The sequence below is a fragment of the Palaemon carinicauda genome, chromosome 31, assembly GCF_036898095.1.
Source record: "Palaemon carinicauda isolate YSFRI2023 chromosome 31, ASM3689809v2, whole genome shotgun sequence".
NCBI lineage: Eukaryota > Metazoa > Arthropoda > Malacostraca > Decapoda > Palaemonidae > Palaemon > Palaemon carinicauda.
This window is the reverse complement of record NC_090755.1, coordinates 23,453,216-23,480,783: the sequence shown is the minus strand read 5'-3', so window position 1 is coordinate 23,480,783 and position 27,568 is coordinate 23,453,216. Positions and strand designations below refer to the sequence as shown.

The 27,568-nt window shown below is 45.0% G+C and overlaps 2 protein-coding genes across 5 annotated transcripts in view; one reads left to right on the top strand and one right to left on the bottom strand.

Annotated features, from left to right (window-relative positions):
• Nucleotides 1-27,568, bottom strand: part of LOC137624350 (equilibrative nucleoside transporter 1-like) — a 788,303-nt gene that overhangs the window by 506,666 nt on the left and 254,069 nt on the right. The gene's annotated exons all lie outside the window — the stretch shown is intronic.
• Nucleotides 1-27,568, top strand: part of LOC137624347 (UDP-glycosyltransferase UGT5-like) — a 154,598-nt gene that overhangs the window by 57,953 nt on the left and 69,077 nt on the right. For all 3 annotated transcript variants that reach the window (XM_068355033.1, XM_068355034.1, XM_068355035.1), the window contains exons 3-4: nucleotides 8,232-8,501; nucleotides 24,812-25,002. In XM_068355033.1, coding sequence (XP_068211134.1) covers nucleotides 8,232-8,501; nucleotides 24,812-25,002 — 461 coding nt within the window. The remainder of the gene's footprint in view (nucleotides 1-8,231; nucleotides 8,502-24,811; nucleotides 25,003-27,568) is intronic.

Below are 27,568 nucleotides of genomic sequence, written 5' to 3'. Positions count from 1 at the left end.
AAGGGGCTTTCTCACATTGTGAGTCAAGTCCCTTAAGTGCCAGGTATCCCCTGCACGCCAACGCTCTCCCGCACGCCCACGCGCTATAGCACGCAAGGGCTCTCCTGCTGTTCCTGAGACTGCTCTTCAGAAACCACCTGCTGCAGGGACAACGCTACAACAATCTCTTGTGGCTGAGACTACGCACCAGCGATCTCCTGTTCGCCAGCGCGCCAGTGATCTTCTCGCCAGCGCACATCTGCGCGCCATGCGCGCCCACGATCTCCTGCTTGCCAGCGCTCTTCACTTATGCGCCAGGGTTCGCCTGCGCGCCAATGTGCGCCTGCACGCCAACGTGCGCCTGCGCGCCAACGTGCGCCCGCGCGCCCCGCGCGCCAACGTGCGCCAGCACGCCCACGCGACGTGCGCCTGCACGCCCACGCGACGTGCGCCTGCACGCTCACGATCTTCGGATCTGGCCGTAGAAGGGAAGAATCTTTCTTCTCCTTCTCTTCAGCCACCCCAAGCCGGTTAAAAATATTAGACTCGATACATCATGCAGGTATTTGATTATCTAGTGGAGCTTTTAAAACCTCGCCTATCCCAAGTCTCCTTGTTGATGCTGGAGAGTTACCTCTAGACCTTTACCGAATGTCTTCCATTCTTCGGTATTGGTTTAGATTGCAAAGACTCCCTAGCTCTCTAGCCTTTCAGACTGCAAGCCTTGAAAGACACGCATCATACTTTGAGTTGCACCCAAAATCTCCTCAACCTTATGGCTTTCGGGTGAAACGATTTTTAAATAGTCTGGATATAATTAGAAATAAGGTACTTCCATTCAAGGTATCATCAACGCCTCCATGGAAATTACCTGACATATCTTTTTGTAAATACTTTATTGGAGTTAAGAAGAATATGACTGACTTAGAATCCAGGTCTCTTTTTATGGAACATGTCGAAGAACATAGGGGATCGACTTTTATATATACTGATGGCTCCAAATCTGATGCTGGCGTTGGATTTGGAGTACATAGTAATGATTTTAATTGTAGAGGTGCACTTCCTCTAACAGCTTCCATATTTACTGCCGAACTGTATGGCATATTAACCGCTATTGAGAAAATAGCTTTGGAAAAGGAGGGTAATTTTACAATTTTTAGTGATGCAAGGAGTGTTCTTCAAGCTTTAGAAGTTTTTAATTCTAGTAACCCTCTAGTTTTAAAGATTTTAGAATGGCTTTTTATTATTGGACGGAAAGGTATAACTGTTCGATTTTGTTGGGTTCCAGCACATGTAGGTGTGTCTGGGAATGAGAAGGCAGATTTACTGGCGAAGAATGCGGCATCCGAGTTGCTACCAAGGAGGTATCCCATTCCATGTAACGATCTCCTACCTTACATCAAGAAATTGGTTTGTGATAAATGGCAACAGCACTGGGACAGTCAAGACGGCAATAAAATGAGGGAAGTAACAAATATCATATCACCTTGGAGGTATAACATGATTCCCCGAAAATGGGAGACGACTCTTTGTCGTCTCCGCATTGGTCACACACGGTTGACACACGAGTTTCTGCTGAAGGGCCAACACCAACCGTATTGCGAGGACTGCTTAGTACCTTTAACAGTGAGGCATTTGTTGACCGAATGCCCTAATTTTACTAACTTAAGAAATAGATATCTGTTTGAGGCTCGAGGTGAGGATGGCAGGTTTATCCTTGCCAAGATTCTTGGACATGATGTGTCTTACTATGCGAGCGGAATTTTTAGATTTATTTCAGAAGCAGGTCTTCTGAAAACTATTTAACTATTTTAATGACTTCCTAATTTTTATGGTTTTAATCGAATTCTCTTTTAATTTTCATATACAGTAAATGGTATCGGCGTCAATGACCTTAGATGTCAGGATGCCAGAAAACTTTCAATCAATCAATCGTCAGCAATCTCCTACGCGCCTTTGGACCTCGCCTGCTCGTCGGCCCTCGCCCATGCGCCATCGAGCGCAGTCGCCATCAAGCGCAGTCGCCATCGAGCGCAGTCGCCATCACGCGCACCTGTCACAGCTCCTGCAGTGCGCCCTAATGCGCGCCCACGTGCTAGGGGTATTTCCCCTGCGCGCCCACGCGCTAGGGGTATTTCCCCTGCGCGTGTGCGCACTCCTTCTAGAGCTCAGCGAGTTCCTGCTCGCCCACTCGCGCGCGAGCTATGACCTCCGCGCACGCAAGCGCTTGCACACCCTTCGACACCTCCTCTGCTGTTGCCAGATCACGCACCTGCGCGCCACCGATCACCTGCACGCCATCGCGTGCCCACTCGCCCACGCATCGCAGATCGCCTGCGTGGCCACGCGCCCACGCGCCCCCTTGCCTGAGCGCAGTCACTCGCCTGTGCGCCCTGCGCGCCATCGCTCGCCAGTGTGCCATCGTTTGCCAGTACGCCATTGCTCGCCAGCGCGCCATTGCTCTCCTGCACGCCAGCGCTCGCCCATGCACGCCCTCGCCATCATCGCGCCTGAGCTCGAACCAGGGAAAATCCCATCGCGCGAGCACCAGCGCGATTCCCATCGGGATTCACAGCGCGATTCCCATCGGGATTCACAGCGCGAATCCCGCGCGAAGCTACAGGAACGAGAGTCTCCAGGTCATCATCTTCATGTTCCTCCCTCCCGCAAGCGCAGATCAGCGCTCCCGCAGGAGGAGGGGAATACTCCGGATAGGTCCAGGAAGCAACCTTCTTCTTCCCTTTCCCTTCAGTGGGAGTCTCTGACAGCACAGCTGTCAGTAAGCAGCCATGGTTCGGGCCCCTTGTCAGAGCCGTCATGCAGGCTTTCAAACCTGCCTTCTCTGAGTTGGGCCTCAAATCAATGGCAGCTCCGACCCCACTGAAGAGGAAGAGACGAGTAGAAGTCGTGGTAACTTCTCCCAGGGCCAAGCTGGCTCCTCCGAAGTCCTTGAGGGAGGCTCTTTCCCCCCCCCCCCCCAGACTTTCTCTCCCTCTCCTGTGGACGAGAATTTTCCGTCCTCAGGGGAGTCGACCGAGGTGAGACGTTCTCCCATCGTACCAATGGGAGAAACCCCACCTCGTGCAGGAGAATCGTCCCGGGTTGGGGGCGGAGAAGAGCCCACAGACGTCGTTGTTGGAGTCCTATATTTCTCCCAGGAGGGAGCCTAAAGACTCCAAAACCATCCCCAAGTCTTCCTCAAGGATTCGACCAGAGCCAACAAGACCCGCGGAGAACGTCCACGTGTCCCCCCAAAATGAGCCTTTGGGGATGGAAGACTTTGCTGCCAGTTCTCCAGGAGGGGAGCCACAGGAGTCAGAGCATGCCTTTTGGCAGGTTCTGACCCTGATGAGGCATCTCAACGGGTTCCCTGATCCCGAGATTCCTCCTCGAGAGGGCAAGGACACGGTCCTGGACCGAGTCTTTGGCACTCAGAAACCCGCTAAGGCCAGTGCGGCTTTGCCCTGGTTCCAAAGGGTGAAGAGTGCCAGGGATAAGGTTGAGGGCCAGCTCTCAGAACTCGCCTCCTCCAGCCGTTCCACTGCTGGCAACAAGCTCCTCCCTCCTCCTCGTATCCATCAGAGGAGGTACTTTGAGATCATGGAGGAGTCTTGCCTAGCTCTCCCCTTGCACCATTCGGTGGAAGAGCTCACCAAGGGAGTCCCTCTAGAGAGGCTCTCTAGCCGGCAAGTACCTTTCTCGGCGACAGAGATCCTAAGTCAGGAGAAGGTTGAGAAGTGTGCCATGTAGGCTACTTCGTGGCTGGACGTCTGGCTTGGGTCTCTTGGAATCCCGTTGCGATCTGAGGACCTGTCTAAGGAGAGCACCAGGAAGACCCTGGAGACCTTCCTCCTTTCGGGCACCCGCACCATTGAGTTTCTGGCCCACCAAGTTTCGAACTTGTGGGCCAATTCCATCCTGAAACGACGTGATGCGGTGGCAGAGAGGTTCCACACGAAGGTCCCAGCCATCGAAGTCAGCAGGCTCAGACATTCTTCCCTTTTGGGGAAGAATTTGGTTGAGCCTAAAGACGTGGAACAGGCAGCTTGAGAGGTGGAGGAAGTCCAATCAGGACTCTCTCCTACATAGGGCTCTTACATCAAAGCCCTATAAACCTCCAGTACCTCAACAACCTCGCCCGTCCAAGACGACGAAACCGGCAGTGGCAACAAAGGTAACGGTGTCAAAGCCCTTTCCTGTCAAAGACAAGAAAGGCAAAAAGTCCTCCAGGGGAGGGAAAAATCCTAGAGGGAGTGGCCGAGGCCGCAAACGCTAGGATTGGCAATCCCCCTGCATGTCCACCAGTGGGGGGATGCCTACAAAGTTGCGCAATCAGGTGGCAGCAACTCGGGGCCGATTCTTGGACGATTTCCGTAATCAGTCAGGGATATCGCGTCCCGTTCACAACATCTCTACCTCCCCTGACAGTGGATCCAGTGTCGTTGAGCTCCTTTGCCATGGGATCGGCCAGGGGCCAAGACCTACGGGCGGAAGTCGAGACCATGTTAAAGAAGGATGCTCTCCAGGAGGTCGTCGACAGTTCCCCAGGCTTCTTCAGTCGACTCTTTCTTGTAAGGAAGGCGTCTGGAGGCTGGAGACCAGTCATCAACCTCTCAGCTCTGAACAGGTTTGTCAAACAAACCCCGTTCAGCATGGAGATGGCAGACGCGGTCAGACTTGCAGTGAGACCACAAGACTTCATGTGTAAACTGGACCTGAAGGACGCGTACTTCCAGATCTCAGTCCATCCGTCTTCAAGGAAGTACTTAAGATTCAGCCTAGACAACAAGATCTACCAGTTCAAGGTGCTGTGTTTCGGTCTCTCCACAGGACCTCAGAGTGTTCACCCTGATTTCTTCGTGGGCACACAGGATCGGCATCCATCTCCTCCATTATCTGGACGACTGGCTAATCCTGGCAGACTTGGAATCGACCCAACTTCGACACCGAGACAGGCTTCTGGGACTTTGCCAAGATCTAGGGATCATGGTAAATCTCGAGAAGTCTTCTCTGCTTCCCACTCAGCAACTGGTATATCTAGGCATGATATTGGACACCAATCTCCACAAAGCCTTCCCATCAGACGACAGGATAGCAAGGCTGAGGAGGGTCACAGATCCTTTCCTCAGACAAGAAGAACTCCCACCCCAATCGTGGTTACGTCTCCTCGGTCACCTTTCTTCCCTGGCCCGTCTAGTTCCAAACGGGCGCCTCAGGATGAGATCCCTGCAATGGCGACTCAAGTCTCGGTTGAATCATGAACACGATTCCCCGGACGTCATGGTCCCTAAGGGTCCTGCGTAACGGACGGACCTTCAGTGGTGGGTGACAGACAAGAACCTTCTTGTCCTCCCCCCGGATTTGATGCTGTTTTCGGACGCCTCAAAGAAAGGGTGGGGGGCCCCATGTTCTGAACCACAGAACCTCAGGCCTCTGGTCAGAATCAGAAAAGGGCCTCCACATAAATCTTCTAGAGATGAAGGCCGTATTCCTGGCACTTCAACAGTTCCAACAGTACCTGGTAGGTCACTCCGTGGTGGTGATGAGTGACAACACCATGGTAGTGGCTTACATCAACAAGCAGGGAGGTACCTTTTCAGAGCAGCTATCCCATCTGGCAGTAGAGATACTGAGATGGACCGAAGTCCACTCGATTCCACTATCAGCTAGTTTCATTCCAGGCCGACAGTCTGTGCAGGGCATCCCAGGTAGTGAGTACCGAGTGGTCTTTGGATCGTCTAGTAGCCAACAAAGTCCTGACTTTGTGGGGTTCCCCGACGGTGGATCTGTTCGCGACAGCTTTGAATTTAAAGCTTCCGCTTTACTGCTCCCCAGTCCCGGACCCCAAGGCTCTCTGGCAAGATTCTTTCCAACAATGGTGGGACAACATCGACGTATACGCCTTTCCCCCGTTCTGTCTGATGAGGAGGGTACTCAACAAGACCAGAATATTGGTCAACCTTCCAATGACCTTGATAGCGCCGCTATGGCATCACGCAGAGTGGTTTCCGGACTTTCTGCAGCTCCTGACGGAACTCCCGAGAGAACTTCCTCCACTACACGAGCTACTCCAACAACCACACGCCAACATCTTTCACAAAGCCGTAGCTTCGCTGCGTGCGGCTTCACGCCTGGAGACTATTCAGCATCTCCTCACAGAGAGAGGCTTTTCGCAACAAGTTGCTGAAAGGATGTCTCGACACCTGCGAAAGTCATCCGCAGGGGTCTACCAGGCGAAGTGGAGATGCCACTATTCCAGCAATAGCGTAGTTTCTCGTGTATTTGCGGGAAGAAATGCGCCTTTCGGTCTCGGCAGTGAAAGGCTATCGCTCAGCCTTAAGTCTTGCCTTCAGGCTCAAAGGAATGAACATTTCTTCTTCGCTGGAACTTTCTTTACTGATACGAAGCTATGAACTTACCTGCCCTCAGTCAGAAGTGAGACCTCCTCCATGGAACGTGGTTCAAGTTCTCAGGTCTCTTAAGAGACCTCCCTCCGAACCATTACGCCAGGCGCCACCTGACTTGGAAGACGGTGTTCCTACTTGCTTTGGCCTCGGCCAAGCGAGTCGGCGAACTTCATGGTCTCTTGTATGACATCGCTCATTCAAGGGGATTGGGGGAGGTAACATTCAGATTCGACCCTGAGTTTGTTGCTAAGACTCAAAATCCAGGAGTGCCGGACCCTCGGTTCGACTCTTTCCGGATTTCGAGTCTTCATTCTGTAACAGATGACCCAGACCATCTCCTACTGTGCCCAGTGAGGAGTCTGAGGCTCTATCTTAAGAGAACAGCTGCAATTCGTCCTGGGGTGCAGGCATTGTTTGTGAGCACCGGAAGGACGAAGAGGAGGGTCACTAAGAATACCATCTCAGCATGGATCCGCAGGGTTATCCATCATTCCCTGAATCCCGACTCTCCTCCGTCACGTCGCCCTAGAGCACACGATGTCATGGGCATCGCTACATCCCTGGCCTTCAAGAAGAATTACTAAGTGACGCAGGTTTTACAAGCAGGGGTTTGGAAGCATCAGACGACCTTCACAGCCCAATACATGCAAGACGTGACCCACAGGAGTCTCGATACGTTCTCTATCGGCCCTGTGGTGGCTGCACAACAGCTGGTTTAAACCTCAGTCTCCTTAATGGACAAGTAGCTGAGGATTGAGGGCATTGTTAGCTGGTTTTAGTCTGCATGAATGAAAAGGTATGCCTGGCCCTTATTTTTTTCTTCATTATCCCCTCTCTTGGGGAAAGCAGCATGCTGGGTTCTCTGCACAGCTGACTTCAAAACATTGCAGGTAAACCATGTTTCCTTGTGTTCCTAGTATTAAGATAATACTGTCACGTCCCCATACCCTTACGAGGTGGTATTGGGTACGTCCTATCCTAGAATTCCATCTAAAGGACTTAAGGTCAACTTCCTAGGACGAGTGACACTTCATTCCTTCACACACAAGCTTACGTAGGCCGCGGTCCCTGCAGAGCAAGGCACTTGTGAGGCTCAGGGACTTCTTATCTTCGAGTACTAACACACTCAGATACTGAGTCCCCGGGCAAAAAGCCAAAAGCCAGTAATGGCTGGGACTTACCACCCTACCTAAGGGTTGAGTCACCCATATTAAATAGCGTGGTTTGTATTTCAGTTATGGAACAAATAACAAATTCGTAGATAATTTGTATTTTTCCTAACTATACAAACCTTAGCTATTTAATCAAACTTGCCCGCCAGCCCTGTTCCCCGGGAAGTCCTACCTCTAAGCAAAGTGAGCTAATCACAGGTGTGTGAGGGGGGGAGGGGTAGCAAGCTACCCCTCCTTGTTAAATTTTAATGGCTCGTCATTTCAGCTACGCCGAAAGTAATACCCATATTAAATAGCTAAGGTTTGTATAGTTAGGAAAAATACAAATTATCTACGAATTTGTCATATTAATTATGGGTTAAACAATGTGGAATAATTACAAGATCGGTTGATTGATAAGTCTTATATGTAAGATATGCCATAAGAATTCATTGTACACATTACTTTAAACATTTACATCGACTGTACTTTAATACAGGTGCCTAATATGTGTCCTTTGCCTCGAAGACGGAACTGTTAACTAGCCATTAACATTCTTTATCTAGTAATACAAAAGAGGATGAATTATTCAAGAAAGATTCACAAGAAGGTAATGATCTCAGCTAGGCATGACGAAGAGAAATTCCTTTATGTGGATACATATTGTAGGATACATTTATATATTCTGTTCCAGGTAACGTTGGTGACGCCATTTCCATCAAAAGGAAACAAAGACAATATCCGAGAGGTTGTTGTTCCGGAAGGAAATGTCGGCAAGCTAAATCTAAACTTCTTTGAGGAATCCTTCAGCCCAAGGCTGTCAAGCATGTCCCAGTATTTTAAAATATGCGATAGTTCCTTTGGTAACAAACAAGTTCAAGATTTATCAAGAGAGAAATTTGATATTGTTTTTCTGTCCGCCTTCTTTTGCGATTGCTATCTTTCTTTAATATATCAGTTGCAGGTAAGTTACAAAGATGGATATTTGTATTTTGCTTCTTATGAAGGATAATGGTAAATTGAATTAAGGTATGATAAAGTTATTCGTCCCTATTACTGTTGGTCCTTTTGATGAATCTTCATTAGCTCTCTTATAATCAAATCACAATCTAATATGCTACCTAAAAGACATATGCTTTTTGAATATTTTTTAATTATAATTTAATATCTCTTTAACCAGGATGAATTTAAATAACGGATTTTGAGCATAGTGAAAAATCTATTTTTGAGTGATATGGCCATGTCGTCCTGATGGAAGGTTCCTTTAGGTAGCTTTCTAAGGGATATTTGGCTACAGTGATACTCCCAGAGAATTAACCACAGGTTCCCAGAATTCCATCCTGGCACGAGTATCCTTAATATAACTTTTAAGAATATCGCATAATATCAGGGGACGTATTTCTTGATACGACACATGGCAATCTTCACCCTGAATAGATTTTACGCTTTGAGGTGGAAGAGTGGCGAAATTGAAGGGGAGCCGTTATCAAGGTTACCCGGTGGATCCCCTCCCAGTACTACTAGGGCGTATTATTCCTTGTTGCATTTAAGCATGGATAGCTGCAGATAGAATAGTTTCGGGTGGGGTCTTTCGTTACATAGTTGTATACTCCTTTTTGAAAGAAGGCAGGGTCCATCATGACGACATGGCCATATCTCCAAAAAATAGATTTTTCGCTTTGCTCAAAATCCGTTTTTTGGGGTCAGCCTTGTCGTCCTGATGGAAGTTTACCAGAGAATTACTTGAAAGTACTATATCTGTGGGTTTGTACAAGTGCCTTTACTTTGAATGAGTTCCTTATATGGTCTCCTAGACCTTTATATATAACATTACCGTTTTTTGTCCTATCCTATAAGCTTGGAACTAACTTAGGGCTTCCTGCCCCCTGCAGGGAAAGTGTCGACTTCGACTTTAAGTATTCAAAGTTTGTATCTCCATAGGGACGGACAGTAAATCTCAGAGATTACCTTTTTCATCCCTTGGAAATCTGTACTCTGATTTCAAGTTGGGCGCTTCTAGGGTTTAATTAAAACTAGTATGCTTTATTCGTCTGTAACTGAGATAGCAGCAACAAGACGCAAATATGTTTAGTATTTTACCTTGTAACTAGATTATCAATTGTAGTTACAATCAGGTATGAATCTGATCCGGCATTGAAAACACATCAGGGTTCGTATTTTCTCCTGTCGGAAAAATATGTAATTTCATCGAAATGATGCCACTCAATGGAGATGTGGAACCAAATCTGACTGATTTGTACGGATTTTGGAAATGCATGAACACCGTGACGCAACATTCACTTCGCACCGGTGTTATCGGTCAGATATGCACCTATATGGAACACTGTATTAATCATCGTTGTGATTTGCACTCGAGGGTAAATGTACCCATTCACCTGATGTACTGGAAAGTCTCAAAGCAGTTCACTGTTCGTCGCAGGCTTAGACGATGGGTTTTTTAAAACTACTTGCCGCCACCACAACATGTCTTATTTTATGTACTTGCTTCGTATAGTGTTGGAAGAAGTTCCGTGAAGAAGCAATTTTCTTAGGATGATGAACTGCGGGTGAGCTGTCAGGATCTGCTCTACAAATAAGTAGGTGAGCATTGCTCACAGTTATTTTAGGGATAGATTTTGATCCTGAGGTTTTGCCTCAGAAGAGCTGTCCTTCCTTGAAGTCTGAAGTTCTACGAAGATAGACCTAAAGACACCCTAATGGGCATAGGGAGATATCTTCCTTCAGTGGGCAGATTCTCCAAGGACCCCACCTTTTGGTGGGCAGCCCGTTTTTAGCGAGAAAAGTAGGATCGGGAAAGGATTCGGTTCTCCCTCTTCTGTCAACTGAACATGGCCTACATCCCTGATAGGGCCAATATTTCACTAACTCTAGCCCCTGAGGATATTACGAACAGAAAATTGACTTTCTGTGTTAGTTCCTTTAGAGTACAATCCTCATTGTTTAGGTTCGAAGCATAGTGCAAGACTTTGACCAACGGGGTTGCTGGCTTGGGTCTAGTGCATGCTTTGGTACCTTGAAAAAGGGTTCTCTTATGAGGTCCGTCTCAAAGGCGTATAGAAGAGGTCTAGTCAGGGCCAACTTACACGTGGTATCGTAGTGGAAGCAGGCCTCGTTCAAGTAGGTAAAAGAAGAAAGAGAGACAGAAACCTGTTGAAATTTCTGTTGGTCCCCTTGTTTTCATGAGGGTTACCCCTTTCTTCCAAGACAATTCACATTGTCTCCTGGTTGGACTTGACTTGTACTCTACAATGAAGTCGGCCACATACTTCGAGATCCCAAACTTTTGTTCGCTGCTAGGGCAAAAAATCATGAGATGCAGGTTGTTGATTCTCGAGGATGAAATGTAACAGCCGACTTCTGCACCAGTTTGGATAAAACTGGGTATGGCAGAGGAAACAGCTACAGTTTCAATTCTAGAACTAGAGGAAACCAATTGTTTTTGGGCCATTTGGGGGCCACTACAGGAGCTGTTCCTCTGCAGGATCCTAGCCTGTCGAGGACCTTTAGCAGGAGTTTGGTTGGTGGAAACAGATAAATTCGATTCCATCCATTCCAGTCGAGAGACATGATGTTTATCGCTTCTGCTTAAGGTTCTCCTAATGGGCTACATAACGAGGTAGTTTCTTGTTGTCGGTCGTTGCGAAGAGGTCGATCTGCAGTTCCGGGACTTTTATCGAAAATAAATGAGAATGAATCTGCCTCTAGGGATCATTCTGTCTCTATCGGCTTTCGCTTGGATAGAGCATCCGTCATCACATCGCGGAACCCTTGAAGGTGAACTGCTTGATAAATGCCATCTTCTCTGCCTTGCCAGGCGAAAGATGACTAACATCACGTGGTTGATGTGAGGTGAACTCGAACCTTGTCGATTAGACATATCATTATCACCTCGTTGTTGAGAGCCAATCTGATGTGGACTGTTCTGCGAGGGGATAGTCTCCTCAATGTCAGGAGGACTGTCATAGCCTCCAAGATGTTGATGTAAAAGTTTTTTTAATTGGAATGATCAATTTCTTGATCTTTCTTTCATGTGGATGGCCTCCCCATTATTTCTGGGGGGCTTCCGTGTGTATCGCCACTGTTTTTTGTGGTGGTTGCAAGAGAATTGTCTGTGCTAGGCTCTTATTCGTTGACCATGGCCTTAATGGCGTGTGCAATCGGGTCGGTGTCAACCTTGTTGATCTCTTCGATGCGTATCTTCTCCAGACTCCCTGCGCATCCTTTGACTGTGCTTCTAGCACCGGGTCTGTCACTACTGCGAACTGGAGAGAGCCCAGTACTCTTTTCTGTCGGCATTTAGAAATCCTCTTGTGTTGTTTTAGTCTCTTGACAGATGCCGCTATTTCTCTCCTCTTATTTAATAGAATGGAGAGGTGGTGTGACTGCAAGTTCCCATGAATTCCTAACCATTGAAACTTGTGAGCTGGAGAAGGCGAGACTTCTAGCGATTGATCTTGAGGCCCAGGTATGCTACTACCTGTACTCCTTCGGAGCGTAAGTGCTGGACGATCGTGTCCGTTAGCTTTGTGAATACCTTGGATTGCCAATCGTAGCGTTTGCGGCCTCAGCCACTCCCTCTAGGATTTTTCCCTCCCCTGGAGGACTTTTTGCCTTTCTTGTCGTTGACAGGAAAGGGCTTTGACACCGTTACCTTTGCTGCCACTGCCGGTTTCGTCGTCTTGGACGGGCGAGGTTGTTGAGGTGCTGAAGGTTTATAGGCATTTGATGTAAGAGCCCTATGTAGGAGAGAGTCCTGATTGGACTTCCTCCACCTCTCAGCTGCCTGTTCCACGTCTTTAGGCTCAACCAAATTCTTCCCTGAATCTTAGGTAGGAGGAGCAGGGGCAACTGACTGGTACGTGCCAGTAAGCATCTGCCAGGTCTACTGAGAGTATATACGCCCCGTTTTGGTAGAAGGGTCCTTATGTGTTGCACTGTAAGCATCCTGAACTTGTTGTTCTCGATGAACTTGTTGAGTGGAGACAAGTCTAGAATGACTCTGGGTTTGTCTGAGTCTTTCTTGGGAACACAAAACAGCCTTCCCTGGAATTTTGATGGACTTCGATTTCCTCATTGCCTTCTCGTTCAGGAGTTCTGAGTTATATTCTTCCAATAAGGGGGTGGAGTGTTGGAAGAATTTTGGAAAGGTGGGGTGGATTTTTGTTCCATTTCCAACCAAATACATGCGTAATTTAGCTGTGGACCCAGGTATCGAAGGTCCAACGATCCCGAAAGTGGAAAAGTATGCCTCCTACCTGGAACCTCTCATTGTTTAGAGGTTCCTGAGGACATGTTTCCATGACCGCGTCCTCCTGCACCCTTGGGGGATTTCCGGAGGATCCTCTTTTTGGGCCCTTACCTTTGTAGGGCCGAAAGGTGGTCGAGTGCCTTTCAAAGCCTAGGTTAAACACAGGTGACTGGCTACCAGCTGGTGAGAGACCATCTGGAAGGTGGTTTATGGCTGGACTACCATTTGAGCCACCGTGGTCATGGTCATGGTCGGAAATTGTGCAGTTCTAATGATGATTTCCTCTTTGAGGACATGCCCCACTTTTGGAGCAGGTTCCTATTCTCCATGGTGGCTTTAGTAATGACTTCTTGGACCACTTCCTGTGGGAAAGGGTCTACACCCCAGATACATGATGAAATTTGTTTTCTGGGTTCGTGTTTCACCGTTGTTGCGGCAAATACATGCTCTCTACCGGTCCTTTTTTGACCTGAGAAAAGCCTACAAATCCATCACAAGGCTGGGGCGTTATTAAAGGCCTGCACACATTTCTAAGCAGTTGTGATGAGACAGGGAGGCGGCAAGACTATCTTTCGTCTCCTGTTCCCTTCTCAAAGGATGGTTTGGCAACTTTGGAAAATTCTCATTAGACTGCTAGCCTGCTATCTCCGGATCCAACTTCGAGACGGAGACGGTTAGATATACCTCTCTCCACTTCTCCTCGCAGGTGGGCATAGCTAGAAATAAGGGTTTGCATTTCTCTAGGATTGGGCAGGGTTTGCCCTCTTCGACTGCTCTCATGACACAGTCTAGGGCTTTCCCCGAAAGGGGGAAGGCTCAGGAGGAAGGAGCAATGAAGGTTGGATGCTTCTTACTCAATGCTGAGACTTTGGAGTTAGTATATCCAGCCCCTTTCTGGGTCTTGGTAAGGATGGCTTGTGCCTTGTCATGTTCGAGGACAATGACTTCCTTCGGTATAGTCTCTTCGCAGGATGTAGGTTCATCTCGCAGTCTCACGTAGCAATATGGGTACGCTGAAAGCTGGGCCAGAATTGAAGCTCTTCAAGGGGATTAGACCCCAACTTCTCGGAGATATAAAGCTTCCCATTCAACATGGGCATGTGTTCCGTCTACCTCCAGGGTTGGTTCAGAGCAGTGAGGGAGGTCAGATATTTTAAGGGGCTTAGAGTAGCCCGTGGAAGCGCCAGGGTGTTTCCTTCCCTGTACCTCTCTCTTCATCTCTTTGAGATCTTGCTTATTCTCCTCCCGTTCCTTCCAGAACAGTGTCAGCATCTGCTGGATCGACTCTAGGAGCGTTTCGCTCCTGCCGACCTGTCTAGCTAGTTGGGGAGTTGGGGCTGAAGAGGGTGACGGCCTAAGTTGATATGCCGGCGCAGTGAGCTGAGGGACCTCAGTCACCGTCGAAACGGATCCTTCTTCCTCCGTGGGTGGTTGAACCACTCCTTATTCAGGACCTTCTTGCAATAGGTCCTGTCTGGTGTCAATGGACGCTTCTGACATCCGATCTTGGTGGATACCCAAACCTTGCAGTGCCTGTTGATATCCGTTTCCACTGTCCGTTGGATAGAGGGAGGCTGGACCTATGCCTGAGGCACAAACGTATTCGATTGAGCCCTAGGAAACAGTAGGTACTTCAAAGATTTGTTAGGTAGGTAAGGTCCCGGATAGTTCTTCTGGAATCCTCATACTCACCTTTGGTGGGTTTCCCTTGACTCCGTGCATCAGGGATATCTTTTACAAAGCCGTCGGTCGGCAAAATCAAGCGATTGCAGCGACCCTTCGGGTCCCAAAACCTCAGGGATCCAGGTACGATGCAGTAGGGTGATAAAACCTGTACATCGTATGCCCACAAAAACTCTTACTCTTGTGGTTGCAGAACACAACTGTACACTTCGCCATTGGCTCCTCTTGTAAGGGAGAAAAGGGTGAATGAGTACTAGGTTGTTAATATCATTGATATAAAATATGCTTAAAATACGGGTCCCAGTACCTCAGGGATCCAGATACCATGTAGCAGGGGGCATGAGACCTGCACATCTTGTGGCCATAAAAGTCCCTACTTTTGTGGTTGCAGAAGAGGACTGCACACTTCAACTTAGCCTCCTCCTGTAAGGAAAGAAAGAGTGAAATGAGTATAGGGTAATTTATCTCACTGATAAAATTACACATGCATAAAATAGTATACTTTACTATTATTTATCCTAGCTTAGGATAGTAAGCTAGAAAAGAAGTAGGAAAGACACATATCTGTGTTTCCCCTCCAGGCAATTGCTGTGACCTCCTACAATATTAATATTTTTAGTTTCCTTATTAGGGAAAATACAGAGTGGAATAACTCTTGTATGTAGAGCCGAAGTCAGTGGATACTAACACTAACTCCACCACTTGTAGAATATTAATACTGACAGGTAATCATTGGTGTTCCGATGATCTAGGATTCATCAGAAAGTTAAAGGAATACTTCACCTCATCATTTTTTAAACGGTCTCAACAATGGACTGTGAAAAGATACACAGAGTATGTTGGAAATTTCATACTACTGTATCATTATACACTGTAGTTTTCTAACTACTGTATTGTTATACTGCAGGAATACTGGTTACTGTATTGTCTTATACTGTAGTTTTGCCGGTATGCTACCGGGTTAGGCTAGTACCTGGCGGCACTAGCTGACAGAGAGAGAGAAAGAATGGAAAGAAGGACTACCGTATTATTATAGTTTAGTGCAATAATTAGGGGTGTAGGGACTACTGTCTCTACTGCCTTCTTTCCAGAATGAGGATTCAAATGGAAGGGGAAGAATACATTGATTCTAACTTCTATCCAGTCACAATTCTGTTGCCGGCTGTACTGCCGGTTACAGGGTTTGTTGATGGCAGTCCAAGAGAGGACTGAAGAATACTCAAAAGTATAATGGGTTTCCCACCGGCATCTGTCATGGCCAGCTCAACCTTTCCCAGACCTTAGCTTCCGTTATGGAAATGGTCGAAGCGGCAACCTAACCGCCTTTGTAGGAGCCCGGCCAATAACCCAGTCAGCCCGGCAAGCAGGGTGATTATAGAATACTGGCCACAGGAATTGTGACGGCTAGGCCGTCACTTAAGGACTGTAGGGGAAGGGAAAGGGTCTTATATTTTACATAGAAAGGTGGCGGCAGGTATGCCTCCTACTTTCGGCTGTAAATCAAGGAAGCATAGTTTCCTATATCGGCGCCGTCTTGGGCGGCAGAGGAATAACGATTCCCTTGCCTGAGACATTGCCAGATATAAGACATGTATTCTAGTCCACAAGAGAGAAAGGTGGCGGGAATTATACTACCCACTTTCGGTTGTGGACTAGGGAAGCCAAACTTCCTATGCCGACAACGATGTAACCGGCAGGGGAATGACTATTCCCCTATTGATAGCGTTGTCAGCAACAAGACAGAATACCCTGAGTTACCGTCTTATTTCAAAGCCGGGATACTCGCTGGCAAAGAAGATCAACAGAAAACACTATCCAAGTCAAACCAGAGTACACTACTCGATGGCGATGACGTAAGATAGGGTTGTCGCCTGGGCTGGTGGCACTCAGTGGTAAGGAAGGGTTTATCCTCATTTCTCTAAAAGAGAAGCATATTGAATTATATTAGTAATTCTAGGCGATATCTATATCTCTGACCGAATTATTAAAAACAATACACGAGGTTAAATGGGGGATAACGTTACTAAAGTATACTAAAACAAGTTAGGCTAGCCTAACCCTAGTTAGGATCTCGGCTACGCTAGTACCACCGAGGCCCTATTGTATACGATAGAAACGTTTATTCGGAAGAGGAAATATTACATGTGTAAAGCTTATCTTCACTGGTATAATTTTGCCTAACTAGCTAGAACTTCTTTATAGCTAATTACCGGGAACGTCGTACTACTAACTAAATAAAGCATTTATGGGGTACGACAACGGTCTTAAAATGGCCGCCTCCGGGGATGGCAGTGCTCTGCTTAACACACCTAAATATGTTAATTTAACTGTGAGAAGGGAGCCAAAAATTATACACAGGAAAGATTAAATACTCAACTTTCCAGAGGATGAAGATGCTAGAGATTGCATGATAATATTCCTTGAAAACAGTAACAACTCCGAGAGCAACGTGGGAGAACACCGTGCTTAAATGGCTACGTTAAAAGGAAAAATACGCTGTAGTAGTACTGGGAGGGGATCCACCGGGTAACCTTGATAACGGCTCCCCTTCAATTTCGCCACTCTTCCCCCTCAAAGTGTAAAATCTATTCGGGGTGAAGATTGCCATGTGTCATATCAAGAAATACGTCCCCTGATATTATGTGATATCCTTAAAAGTTATATTAAGGATACTCGTGCCAGGATGGAATTCTGGGAACCTGTGGTTAATTCTCTGGGAGTATCACTGTAGCCAAATATCCCTTAGAAAGCTACCTAAAGGAACCTTCCATCAGGACGACATGGCTGAGCCAAAAAAATCAATAATTGGTTGGTAAAGATGTGTAACTGTTTGTAAAAAAAAACTCTGAATCTTCCCTTTCATTTTCTTCTCTGTACTTTATTTCCTTTTTTCATCTGACTTCTTGAATAATCTTTGATTCTACCTCAACATCTCCATTGGTTCTGATTTATCATTTATTCAGGATCTCTATGTGGTGTTGTGTTTTTTGTTCTGAAGAGGAAGACATTCTTCGGGTAAGCCCCCCTAAAAGTCTAGGAATTAAGTTTGTTAATAATAACAATGATAATGATAATGTAGGTAGAGACTTTTTCTTGAGCAAGTGTTTATAGATATTAGTACGCGAGACAAATTATTACACATTAAACTCCCACAGGAGGGCACTAGGTAGAACTTTTGTCGTTAGTATGATCATATACTTACTTGAATATGATTGATTCCCCTATTAACATTTAACTTAAAAAAGAGCATAGAAATCAACTTTTTATATATTTGGTCGCAAACATGTTAAACCTTTAGGATATTTCAAGAACTACTTTTTATCCTGAAGACATCACTGTCCAAGACAGTTGTGCACTTTTTACTTGAAATTACCATCATATTATGATTTTCCCATTCTTCTTTTACAAGTTGCAGGTCTATGTTCTATTATTTTAGCGGCTGTTATTTGAAAAATGTCTTCCTCCATTGTGCAAAGACAGGGAATGGCAAACATGGCTCTTATTGTTGTTGATTTAGATTAAATTTTTATGCCCCCTGTGGCCGCGGGGGCATAAAAACAATTAGAATAGTGCCAACGTTATCCCTGCATGTCGTGTGAGGCGACTAAAAGGGACGGGACGACGGGGCTGGGAACCCCCTCTCCTGTATTTACAATCCTGTGAGACATCAGCAAAGAGATGGAGCTGGGGGGAGAGTGACTTCTCCCCGCACTCTAGTTTTGGGGCGTTTGAATGTGCGTGGATGTAGTACGATAGAGTTAAAGATGTGAGATTGGAAGTATGTTTAGGAATAGAAGGATGGATGATTTGGCCTTGTGTGAGACAAAGATAAAAGGGAAGGGTGAAGTGATGTTTGGTGAAATGTCTGGTAGAGTGTCTGGGATTGAAAGGGGAAGAGCAAGAGAGGATGTGGCTTTATTGCTGAGTGAATGGATGACAGGTAAAGTAGTGGAATGGAAGGAAATATCATCTAGGTTAATGTGGGTAAAGGTTAGGTTGGGTAGGGAATGTTGGGCGTTTGTCAGTGCGTATGGGCCAGGTAGTGAGAAAAGTGAAGAAGAGCGGAATGAGTTCTGGAATGAATTAACTAGGTGTGTAGAAGGACTGGGTAGAAGGAATTATGTAGTTGTCATGGGTGACTTAAATGCTAGAGTGGGCGCTGGAGAGGCAGAAGGTGTCATCGGGAAGTATGGCATACCAGGTGAAAATGAGAGTGGTGAGATACTGGTAGATATGTGTGTTGAGCAAGAGATGGTGATAAGTTCTAGCTTTTTCAAAAAGAAAGATAAAAACAAGTATACATGGGTAAGAGTGGCAAATGGAAGAGTAGTAGAAAGGGCATTAATGGATTATGTGTTGTTAACTAAAAGAATGTTTGGAAGATTGAAAGACGTGCACGTGTTTAGGGGTATGGCTAACGGTATGTCTGATCATTTTTTGGTGGAAGGAAAATTAGTTGTAGCAAAAGAGTGGGGGAATAGAGTAGGTGGATGTAAAAGGGAGCCAGTGAGGGTTGAAGAGCTAATAAAACCTGGGGTAAAAAGTAAATATCAGGAAAGGTTGAAAATGGCATATGACGAAGTGAAAGTAAGAGAAACTGGTAATTTAGAGGAGTGGAAGTTAGTAAAAGAAAATTTTGTTGGGATTGCAAGCGATGTATGTGGCAAGAAGGTTGTTGGAGGCAGCAGGAGGAAGGGCAGTGAATGGTGGAATGAAGGAGTGAAGGTAAACGTGGAAGAGAAAAAGAGGGCTTTTGGAGAATGGCTGCAGAGTAATAGTATAGAGAAATATGAAAAATATGGAGAGAAAAATGTGGAAGTAAAGCGCAAGGTACATGAGGCAAAGAGGGCAGCTGACCTGAGGTGGGGTCAGGGATTGGGTCATTCATATGAAGAGAATAAGAAGTAGTTTTGGAAAGAAGTGAAGAGAGTAAGGAAGGCTGGTTCAAGAATTGAAGAGACAGTGAAAGATGGAAATGGAAGGCTGTTAAAAGGAGAGGAGGCAAGGAAAAGGTGCGTGGAATATTTTGAAAGTTTACTGAATGTTGAGGATAATAGGGAGGCAGATATAATTGCTGTTGCAGGTGTTAAGGTGCCAGTGATGGGAGATGAGAATGAGAGAGAATTACAATAGAGGAGGTGAGGAGAGCACTAGATGAAACGAGAGTAGGAAAAGCGTCTGGTATGGATGGTGTGAGAGCTGAGATGTTGAAGGAGGGGGGTGTGACTGTACTTGAATGGTTGATGAGATTGTTTAATATGTGTTTTGTGTTGTCAATGGTACCAGTAGATTGAGTTTGTGCATGTATTGTACCACTATATAAGGGTAAGGGAGATGTGCATGAGTCTTGTAATTCAAGAGGTATTAGTTTGTTAAGCGTAGTTGGAAAAGTGTATGGTAGAGTAATGATTAATAGGATCTAGGATAAAACAGAGAATGCAATCTTAGAAATACAGGGTGGTTTTAGAAGAGGTAGGGGTTGTATGAATCAGATTTTTACAGTTAGGCAGATATGTGAGAAATATTTAGCAAAAGGTAAGGAGGTGTATATTGCGTTTATGGATCTGGAGAAAGCATATGATAGAGTTAATAGGGAAGCAATGTGGAATGTGATGAGGTTATATGGAGTTGGTGGAAGGTTGTTGCAAGCAGTGAAAAGTTTCTACAAAGGTAGTAAAGCATGTGTTAGGATAGGAAATGAAGTGAGTGATTGGTTTCCGGTGAGAGTGGGGCTGAGACAGGGATGCGTGATGTCGCCGTGGTTGTTTAACTTCTATGTTGACGGAGTGGTGAGAGAGGTGAATGCTCGAGTGCTTGGACGAGGATTAAAACTGGTAGACGAGAATGACCATGAATGGGAGGTAAATCATTTGTTGTTTGCAGATGATACTATACTGGTTGCAGACACAGGACAGAAGCTTTGCCGATTAGTGACAGAATTTGGAAGGGTGTGTGAGAGAAGGAAGTTGAGAGTTAATGTGGGTAAGAGTAAGGTTATGAGATGTACGAGAAGGGAAGGTGGTGCAAGGTTGAATGTCATGTTGAATGGAGAGTTACTTGAGGAGGTGGATCAGTTTAAGTACTTGAGGTCTGTTGTTGCAGCAAATGGTGGGGAAGACTTCCTCTTTGAAGAGATGCCCCACTTCTAGAGAAGGTTCCTATTCTCTGTGGTGGCTTTCTCAACTACCTCTTTGACTACTTCGTTCGGGAAGAGGTCTTTACCCCAGATGTTAGAAGATATCAGCTTCCTGGGTTCATGTTTCACTGTTGCAGCAGCGAACACGAACTCCCTACAGGCTCTCCTAGCCTTCATGAAAGCATACAGGTCCTTTAATAAGATGGCCATATGCATTTTAGCCAGGGCCATGAGCTTGTCTGGGGTACTTTTTTGGCCTGCACACATCTCTATGCAGTTTTGTAGGGATAAGGATGCAGCAAGTCTCTCCTTCGTCTCTTGTTCCTTGCGCAAGAGTAGGTCAGAAAGTTTAGAGAGATTCTCGCTAAACTGTTGTTCAGCGATGTCTGCGTCCAGTTTCCCTACTGAGAAGGTTAGGTGGACTTTCATCCATTCCTTCTCTTCCATGGGCAAGGATAACGACAGAGGCCTGCACTCCTCTAGTGCAGTGCATGGATTGCCAGCTTCTGCCTTGGCAAGAGTTTTAAATGCCTTCGACATATAAGGGAAAGCTATTGAAGCAGGAGCAAGAAAGGTAGGGTGTTTCTTGCTCAAGGTGGACACTTTCGAATTCGAATAGCCTGCCTTTCTCAGGTTACACGACAAGAGAGCCTGTGCCTTATCGTGGCCGAAAACCATGACTTCCTTCGGTTCCTTCTCCTCTTTTGGGGCTGGTTCATGCTTCAGTCGAATGAAGCAATCAGGGTAAGCGTTAAAGCTTGGCCAAAACTGGATGTCGTTTAAGGGGACGGCTCACATCTTTTCCGAGATGTAGAGTTTGCTGTTAGTAATCGGCATAAACTCCGCATACCTCCAGGGATTGGTGTTGGAGCAGGTTGGGAGGTCTTGGCCTCTGGGTCGCTTGTATGACCCTCGGGAGGCGGTAAGTGGAGCTTCACGGAGCTCTCTGTCGAATCTCGCTTCCCTTGCTTCGCCTTGCTTGCGAATGTTCTCCATTAAGGCCGTAAGATGGGCCAGTATCTGGCTCATGTTGTCCAATGGAGGGGTAGAAGCTGAAGATGTCGAGGGTAATGGCTCCGGTGCCGGCACAGACGGAAGGAACTCCGACTCGACATCATCATCTTCTTCCGGAGGTAGAGTAGACTCCTCCTCGGGAACATCCTTTAGTAGATCCTTTTCAGTGTCCGTAGACACTTCCGACATCCTTTCCTCCTGGTGGATGTCATGCTTTACAACGCCTCACTGACGTAGGGAGGTCCGGGTCGTGCTTGGGGCACAACAATTTCACTACCCGCTTTTGGGAACAGCAAGCTACGCATCCTATCGTTAGGTATGTATGGTCCCGGAGAATTCTTCTGGAACCCTCTTACCCACTTGCGCAGCTTTTCTCGTGCCGCATCCCTCGACTTCGTTGTCTTGGGGTCGTCAAAACCTTCGGTCACCAAGGTCCGGCAGATATTGCAGACTTTGGGGTCCCAGTATTGCAGGGTTTCGGTAATGATGGTGCAGCGGGCATGAGACCTGCATGCTTTGTGACCGTAGAAGTTCCTACTCCTATGGTTGCAGAAGATCGCATCGCATTTCATCTGGGGTTCCTCCTGTAAAGTAAGGAAAATTAAATGAGTGTGCGATTGTTTATCTCACATGACAAACAGATTATGCAAAATATTAATATTTTAACCATTATAGCTTGAGATAGTAAGCTAGAAAGAAATTAGGAAAGACACATACTTGTGTATCCTTTCCAGCCAATTGTTGTGACCTCCCCCCAATATTAAGATTATAGAGTTTCCTGATTAGGGCAAACTCAAAAGAGAAGGGTTCTAACCTCTAGGGATAGAAAATGTGTACTACCACTGACCCTTCTAAAACTATTTAATATTGTTGGGGAAGCTATTAACTGATTTCTAATCAGAGTATTGAAGGAATTCTATTCTTTCAATATAGAATTGGTCTCAGCAAAAGACTGTGCAAGGATACACAAGGTATGTTGGAAAATAACTACTGTATAATATATATTATAGTTTTCTGTCTGCAGTATATACTATACTGCAAATATACTGGTTACTGTATAATCATATACTGTAGTTCAGCCGGCATCTTGACGGCAGGGCTAGCACCTGGCGGCACAGTGCGGCCGGCATGTCGCCATGCCGGCTGGGTAGTACCTGACGGTACTGGTCCAGCCGGCATGCCGCCGACTGACTAAGTACTTGACGGCACCGGTCCAGCTTAGTACCTGGCGGCACTAACTGACAGAGAGAGAGAGAAAGCATGGAGTGAAGGGCTGCCTTATTAAAATGTATGTTTACAATAAATAAGGGTGTAAGTATATAACCTTACTGCCTTCCTCCAGAATGAGGGTTCAAATGGAAGGGGAGAATGCATCATTCAAGCTTCCCTCCAGCCATAAGATCTGTTGCTGGCATTGCCGGTTTCAGGAATGTGGATGGCAGTCCAAGAGAGGACTGAAGAACACTAAGCAGCAGAGGGGTCTCCCACCAGCAGCCGTCACAGCCGGCACAACCTTTCCCGGAGCCTTGTGTCCATAAGGGAAAGACTGAGTGACTAAACAGTTTCTTATGTAGGAGGCCGGCCGGCACCACAACCTACCCGGCAAGCGGTGAGATTGCAGGACAACGGCCACAGGATTGCGATAGCTAGGCCATCGCTAAAGGACAGAGAGGGGAAGGCGAAAGGGTCCTGTATCAAGTGCAGAAGAAAGCGGCAGGATTGCCGCCACTTCCACACAAGAGTGAAACATTGTTTAAGTATAGGCGCCATCCTAAGCTGCAGAAGAATATCTATTCTTCAGCTTAGGGTCTGCCGAAACAGGACTAGTCTTCTAGACCGCAGGGGAGAAGGTGACGGCATCATACTACCACTTTAAGTGCGGCCTAGGGAGGCTTAACCTCCTATGTTGGCAGCTCTAAGCCGGCAGGTGAGTGACTACTCACCCTGCCGGTCGGCCGCCGGCAGAGAGACTGAATACTCTGAGGTTCTGTCGAAAACCCAAACCGTCATACTCGCCGGCAAGGGTGGAAGACAGAAAACACTAGCCTAGTCAAGCCTGAGAGGCTTATCTATGGACTAAGATAGGGTTGTTGCCTATGGAGGCACTCAGAGGGAAGAAGGGATTACCTTTAAATCTCCACAGGAGACGAGTATCGAGTTATATAAGTAATTCTAGGAGATATACTATCTCCTGTTGAATTGATAAAACGATACACGAGGGTAACTGGGGATAATGAAAGTATACTAAAGCGCATAGGCTAGGTAGCCTAGCGCAGGGCGAGATCTCGGCTACCTAAATCACCGAAACTCCAACGTATACGATCGACATAAGGAAGAGGAAATTTGTATGTATAATATATCTTTATTAGTATAATTGTGCCTAAATAGCTTTCATAATTTATTACTGCTATTACCACCGGGAATGTCGTTGTGCTAACTAAATAACACATGCATAACGAACGACAGCGCCCATGGCGCCTCTGGTGATTGGCCCAGCTCCTTAACACAATAAATTACTCTAATTTCACTCTGAAGCAGGAGCTAAAATTTATACACTGTAAAGAATAAATACTCAACTTTCCAGAGGCAGAAGAAGCTGGAAATTGCATAATTAATCCTCACAAAAGCGATCAAAAACGTTGGATCAACAGGGAAAACCACCGTGCGAATTCGCTACAAAAATAGGAATGAACGCCATCTTGGATACTGTACTCGTAATAGTACGGGAGGAAGGGTAACCTTGATAACGGCTCCCCTTCTGTTTTTCACCACTCTTCCCCCTCGAAACGAAAGCGCTATTTGGGGTGAAGATTGCTAGGCTATGTGTCGTATCAAGATATACGTCCCCTGATATTATGCGATATCCTTAAGAAAAATTTTAAGGATATTCGCACCAGGAGTTAGAATTCTGGAGACCTAAAGGTCAATTCTCTGGGAATATCACTGTAGCCAAATATCCTTTAGAAAGCTACCAATAGGAACCTTCCATTAGGATGACGTGGCTTGAGCCTAAAAAAAATATTTCTGGTTAGGAAAATACGTTTCAGATATTTATGATATTTATAACAATGTATGAGAATAAAGGGACAAAGTATTTTCTAATCAGAGAGATATTTCATACAAGATATTTTTATTAGTGAAAAGCAAATTGATAAATGAATCTTATCTTTAGGTTCCCTTTATTTACGTGTCACCTATGGGGCTTTTAAGTACCACTGCAGAGGCCATTGGTAACCCACCGTACCCAGCTTTCCTGAATGTTCCATTACTTCAATACAAGCATCCATTCACCTTCTTTCAACGAACAGTGAACGTTTTGCTAGAAAGTTTTGGAGGTTTAATGTTTCACGACTTTATTAAAAAGTAAGTATGCCTCTTCTCAACTAGCAAATGTATCTTTGTTTCCAGATTACTGTATGTCATTTGGTGTTATTCTTATATTTTTAGTATAAAGTCCTAGCAATAACTTATATTCACAAACACCCTTTTGAGGGCAAAATATTTTGTATAGCATACCAAAAATCTAAAGACAACAGGGAATGCATCTGCATTACTTCCATGGGACATCCAGTGGGACGCTATCGAGGAATCCAAGAAATGAGAGAATTATACAAAAACTTAAAATCCATGCCATTAGTTAAATGGAAATGCTTTATCCTATAAAAGAGACATGAACTATTAAGCATTTTGTTTAGATGAATAACAATGGTAACTAGAAAAGTAGCATACTACCTGTAAAACAAAATCTATGCCAACCTGATCAATATAAAAAAAAAAATTCCATTCAGTTTACACTTGTGAAATTCCACTGATTCAACTATTCATATAAGGGAGGTCATTCCACAATTTGGACACAGGATTAATAAAACTTCTAGAGAACTTTGTAGTACTGAGCCTCATGAAAGAAAACGCAAGTTCTTGTCAAAAAAGTCAAGATGATGGCTATATATTGAATGAAAGACCAGAGAATAACATTAAAAAATCAGAATAAAGGATTTAAAGTATTTTCTCTGAATGGACATGTTTCCAAAAATCTTTAAATACTTTCTCAACATACTGCTTTTGAGGAAGCTGAGGAAGAGTCAGATCGAATATGTTCTTTGAAAGTATATTTGGACTCAAGAATCGGTTATAGAATTTTGAATGAGATGCAAATAGTTAAAGAAACGTTGTCAATGGGAAGAGTTTTGTTAGGATTTAGTTTCCTGGACCATGATTATCTTTGAGCTAATTATAGCTAGATCGGTGATTCAGCAACTCAAGTCTACATTTAGGAGATATGATTTCTAAAAAAGAAAAAGAAAAAAAAAACAGTAGCTCATGTTTTTATTTTCAATGTCTATTTTCTTATATTACTATTTTAAAGATGTTTTGTTGACAGAGAACCCTTAGAAAAGAAACTTTAGTTCTACCAAACTCTATTACAGACTCACAGAGACGACCTTTTATCTCTATTTGTTGTGTTTGATTTGACGCAGGAATTTCTAAAATAAAGGTACATATTCTGCTTAAAATATTGTTTTTGCAAAAGATATACCTTGAGAAATCTTCTCGGTCAGTAATTCATAAATGTTGCTGGCTACTTTCCAAGAGGATTTGAGATGTGTCAGTGAATCAGGTGACAGGAATGGAAGATCCTGGCATCCAAGAAACTGAGACAGGAGTTAAGAATAGAACTCTGAGTGATATACCCTTTAACTACTGTATCAAGGGAATTCTCTTTAGAAAAAAAAGCAATCGTAAAACTTCTTAAACAATTAAAAGAAAGAGTCATCGATGGAAATTTCAATAACATAGAAGCAAATTTAGACCTCTAAAGCTTAGGCAAATTGATTACCTTAGTCACTGGATGAAGCAGACGCAAAGTTGACACTAATTACTCTTAAGCTTGTTTACAAAGAAAGCAGCTCTCATATGCACCCTTAATGTTACCTGGCAATTTGGCAGATGCTAGAGCACATTTCATCAAACATGCCTAATTTGTGAATTAAAAAGTTAGTTTCTTACAATTATTGATGAATGAAGCGCAATTCAACTAACATTTAGTTTAAATGTAAGTTGAATGTGGAAATAATTATAATTATATTCTTTATCAAATGTTTAAAGAGAGAGAGAGAGAGAGAGAGAGAGAGAGAGAGAGAGAGAGAGAGAGAGAGAGAGAGAGAGAGAGAGAGAGATATTACAAACACAGACAGGGCATGTATTTACTTAACACTAGGGTGTTTAATTGTTGCATGACAAGATTAAGATAAATGAATTTTTAAATTCTGAAGGTCTTTACTGAAGAATCTAACAGAGGGCACTCAAATCTAGTGGAGAATTAGCATACATATAACAAAACATCCTCCCCTGTTTTTAAGATAATTTTGAGGTCAATATAATTTGTCAGTTACAGTTGATTCAGCAGTTACAAAACAGATTACCTTTTTCTCACTACTATTTAAAAGTGAATATCACCCAGATACAAAGAGGAGGATATTTAACTATTAAGACATTAGAAATAAAGATAGATAGCAATGAGATTACAATTTACGATTAAATAGTTCCTTACAGGTTAGAAAATCCTCTAGATGTGTACAGTCTCTTTCACAGTTCATTCATCAGATAACCTTGGTGACTTTTTTACGGTTCGGCCAAATCTTGTCTTTGTGATTATCACTGATTTTGAGACTTAAGAAAGGGGGATCAACACACACAGGGATCTCAAGCACAGACTTTGTCATGTTGACATTTTAGTTAGTTGGTCCAGGATACTAAGCTCTCGGGGTTGGAAAAATGACAGATGAATTTACATAAGGAAAATAAAGTTCAGGGGATTCTCATTTCTCAGCTGGGCCTTTGTGAAGCAGGCGACTATCCTGTCTCTGGATATATACTGTATCGGTGATAACATAAGTCATCTTGAAATATGATTAGTAGCAACACTTTC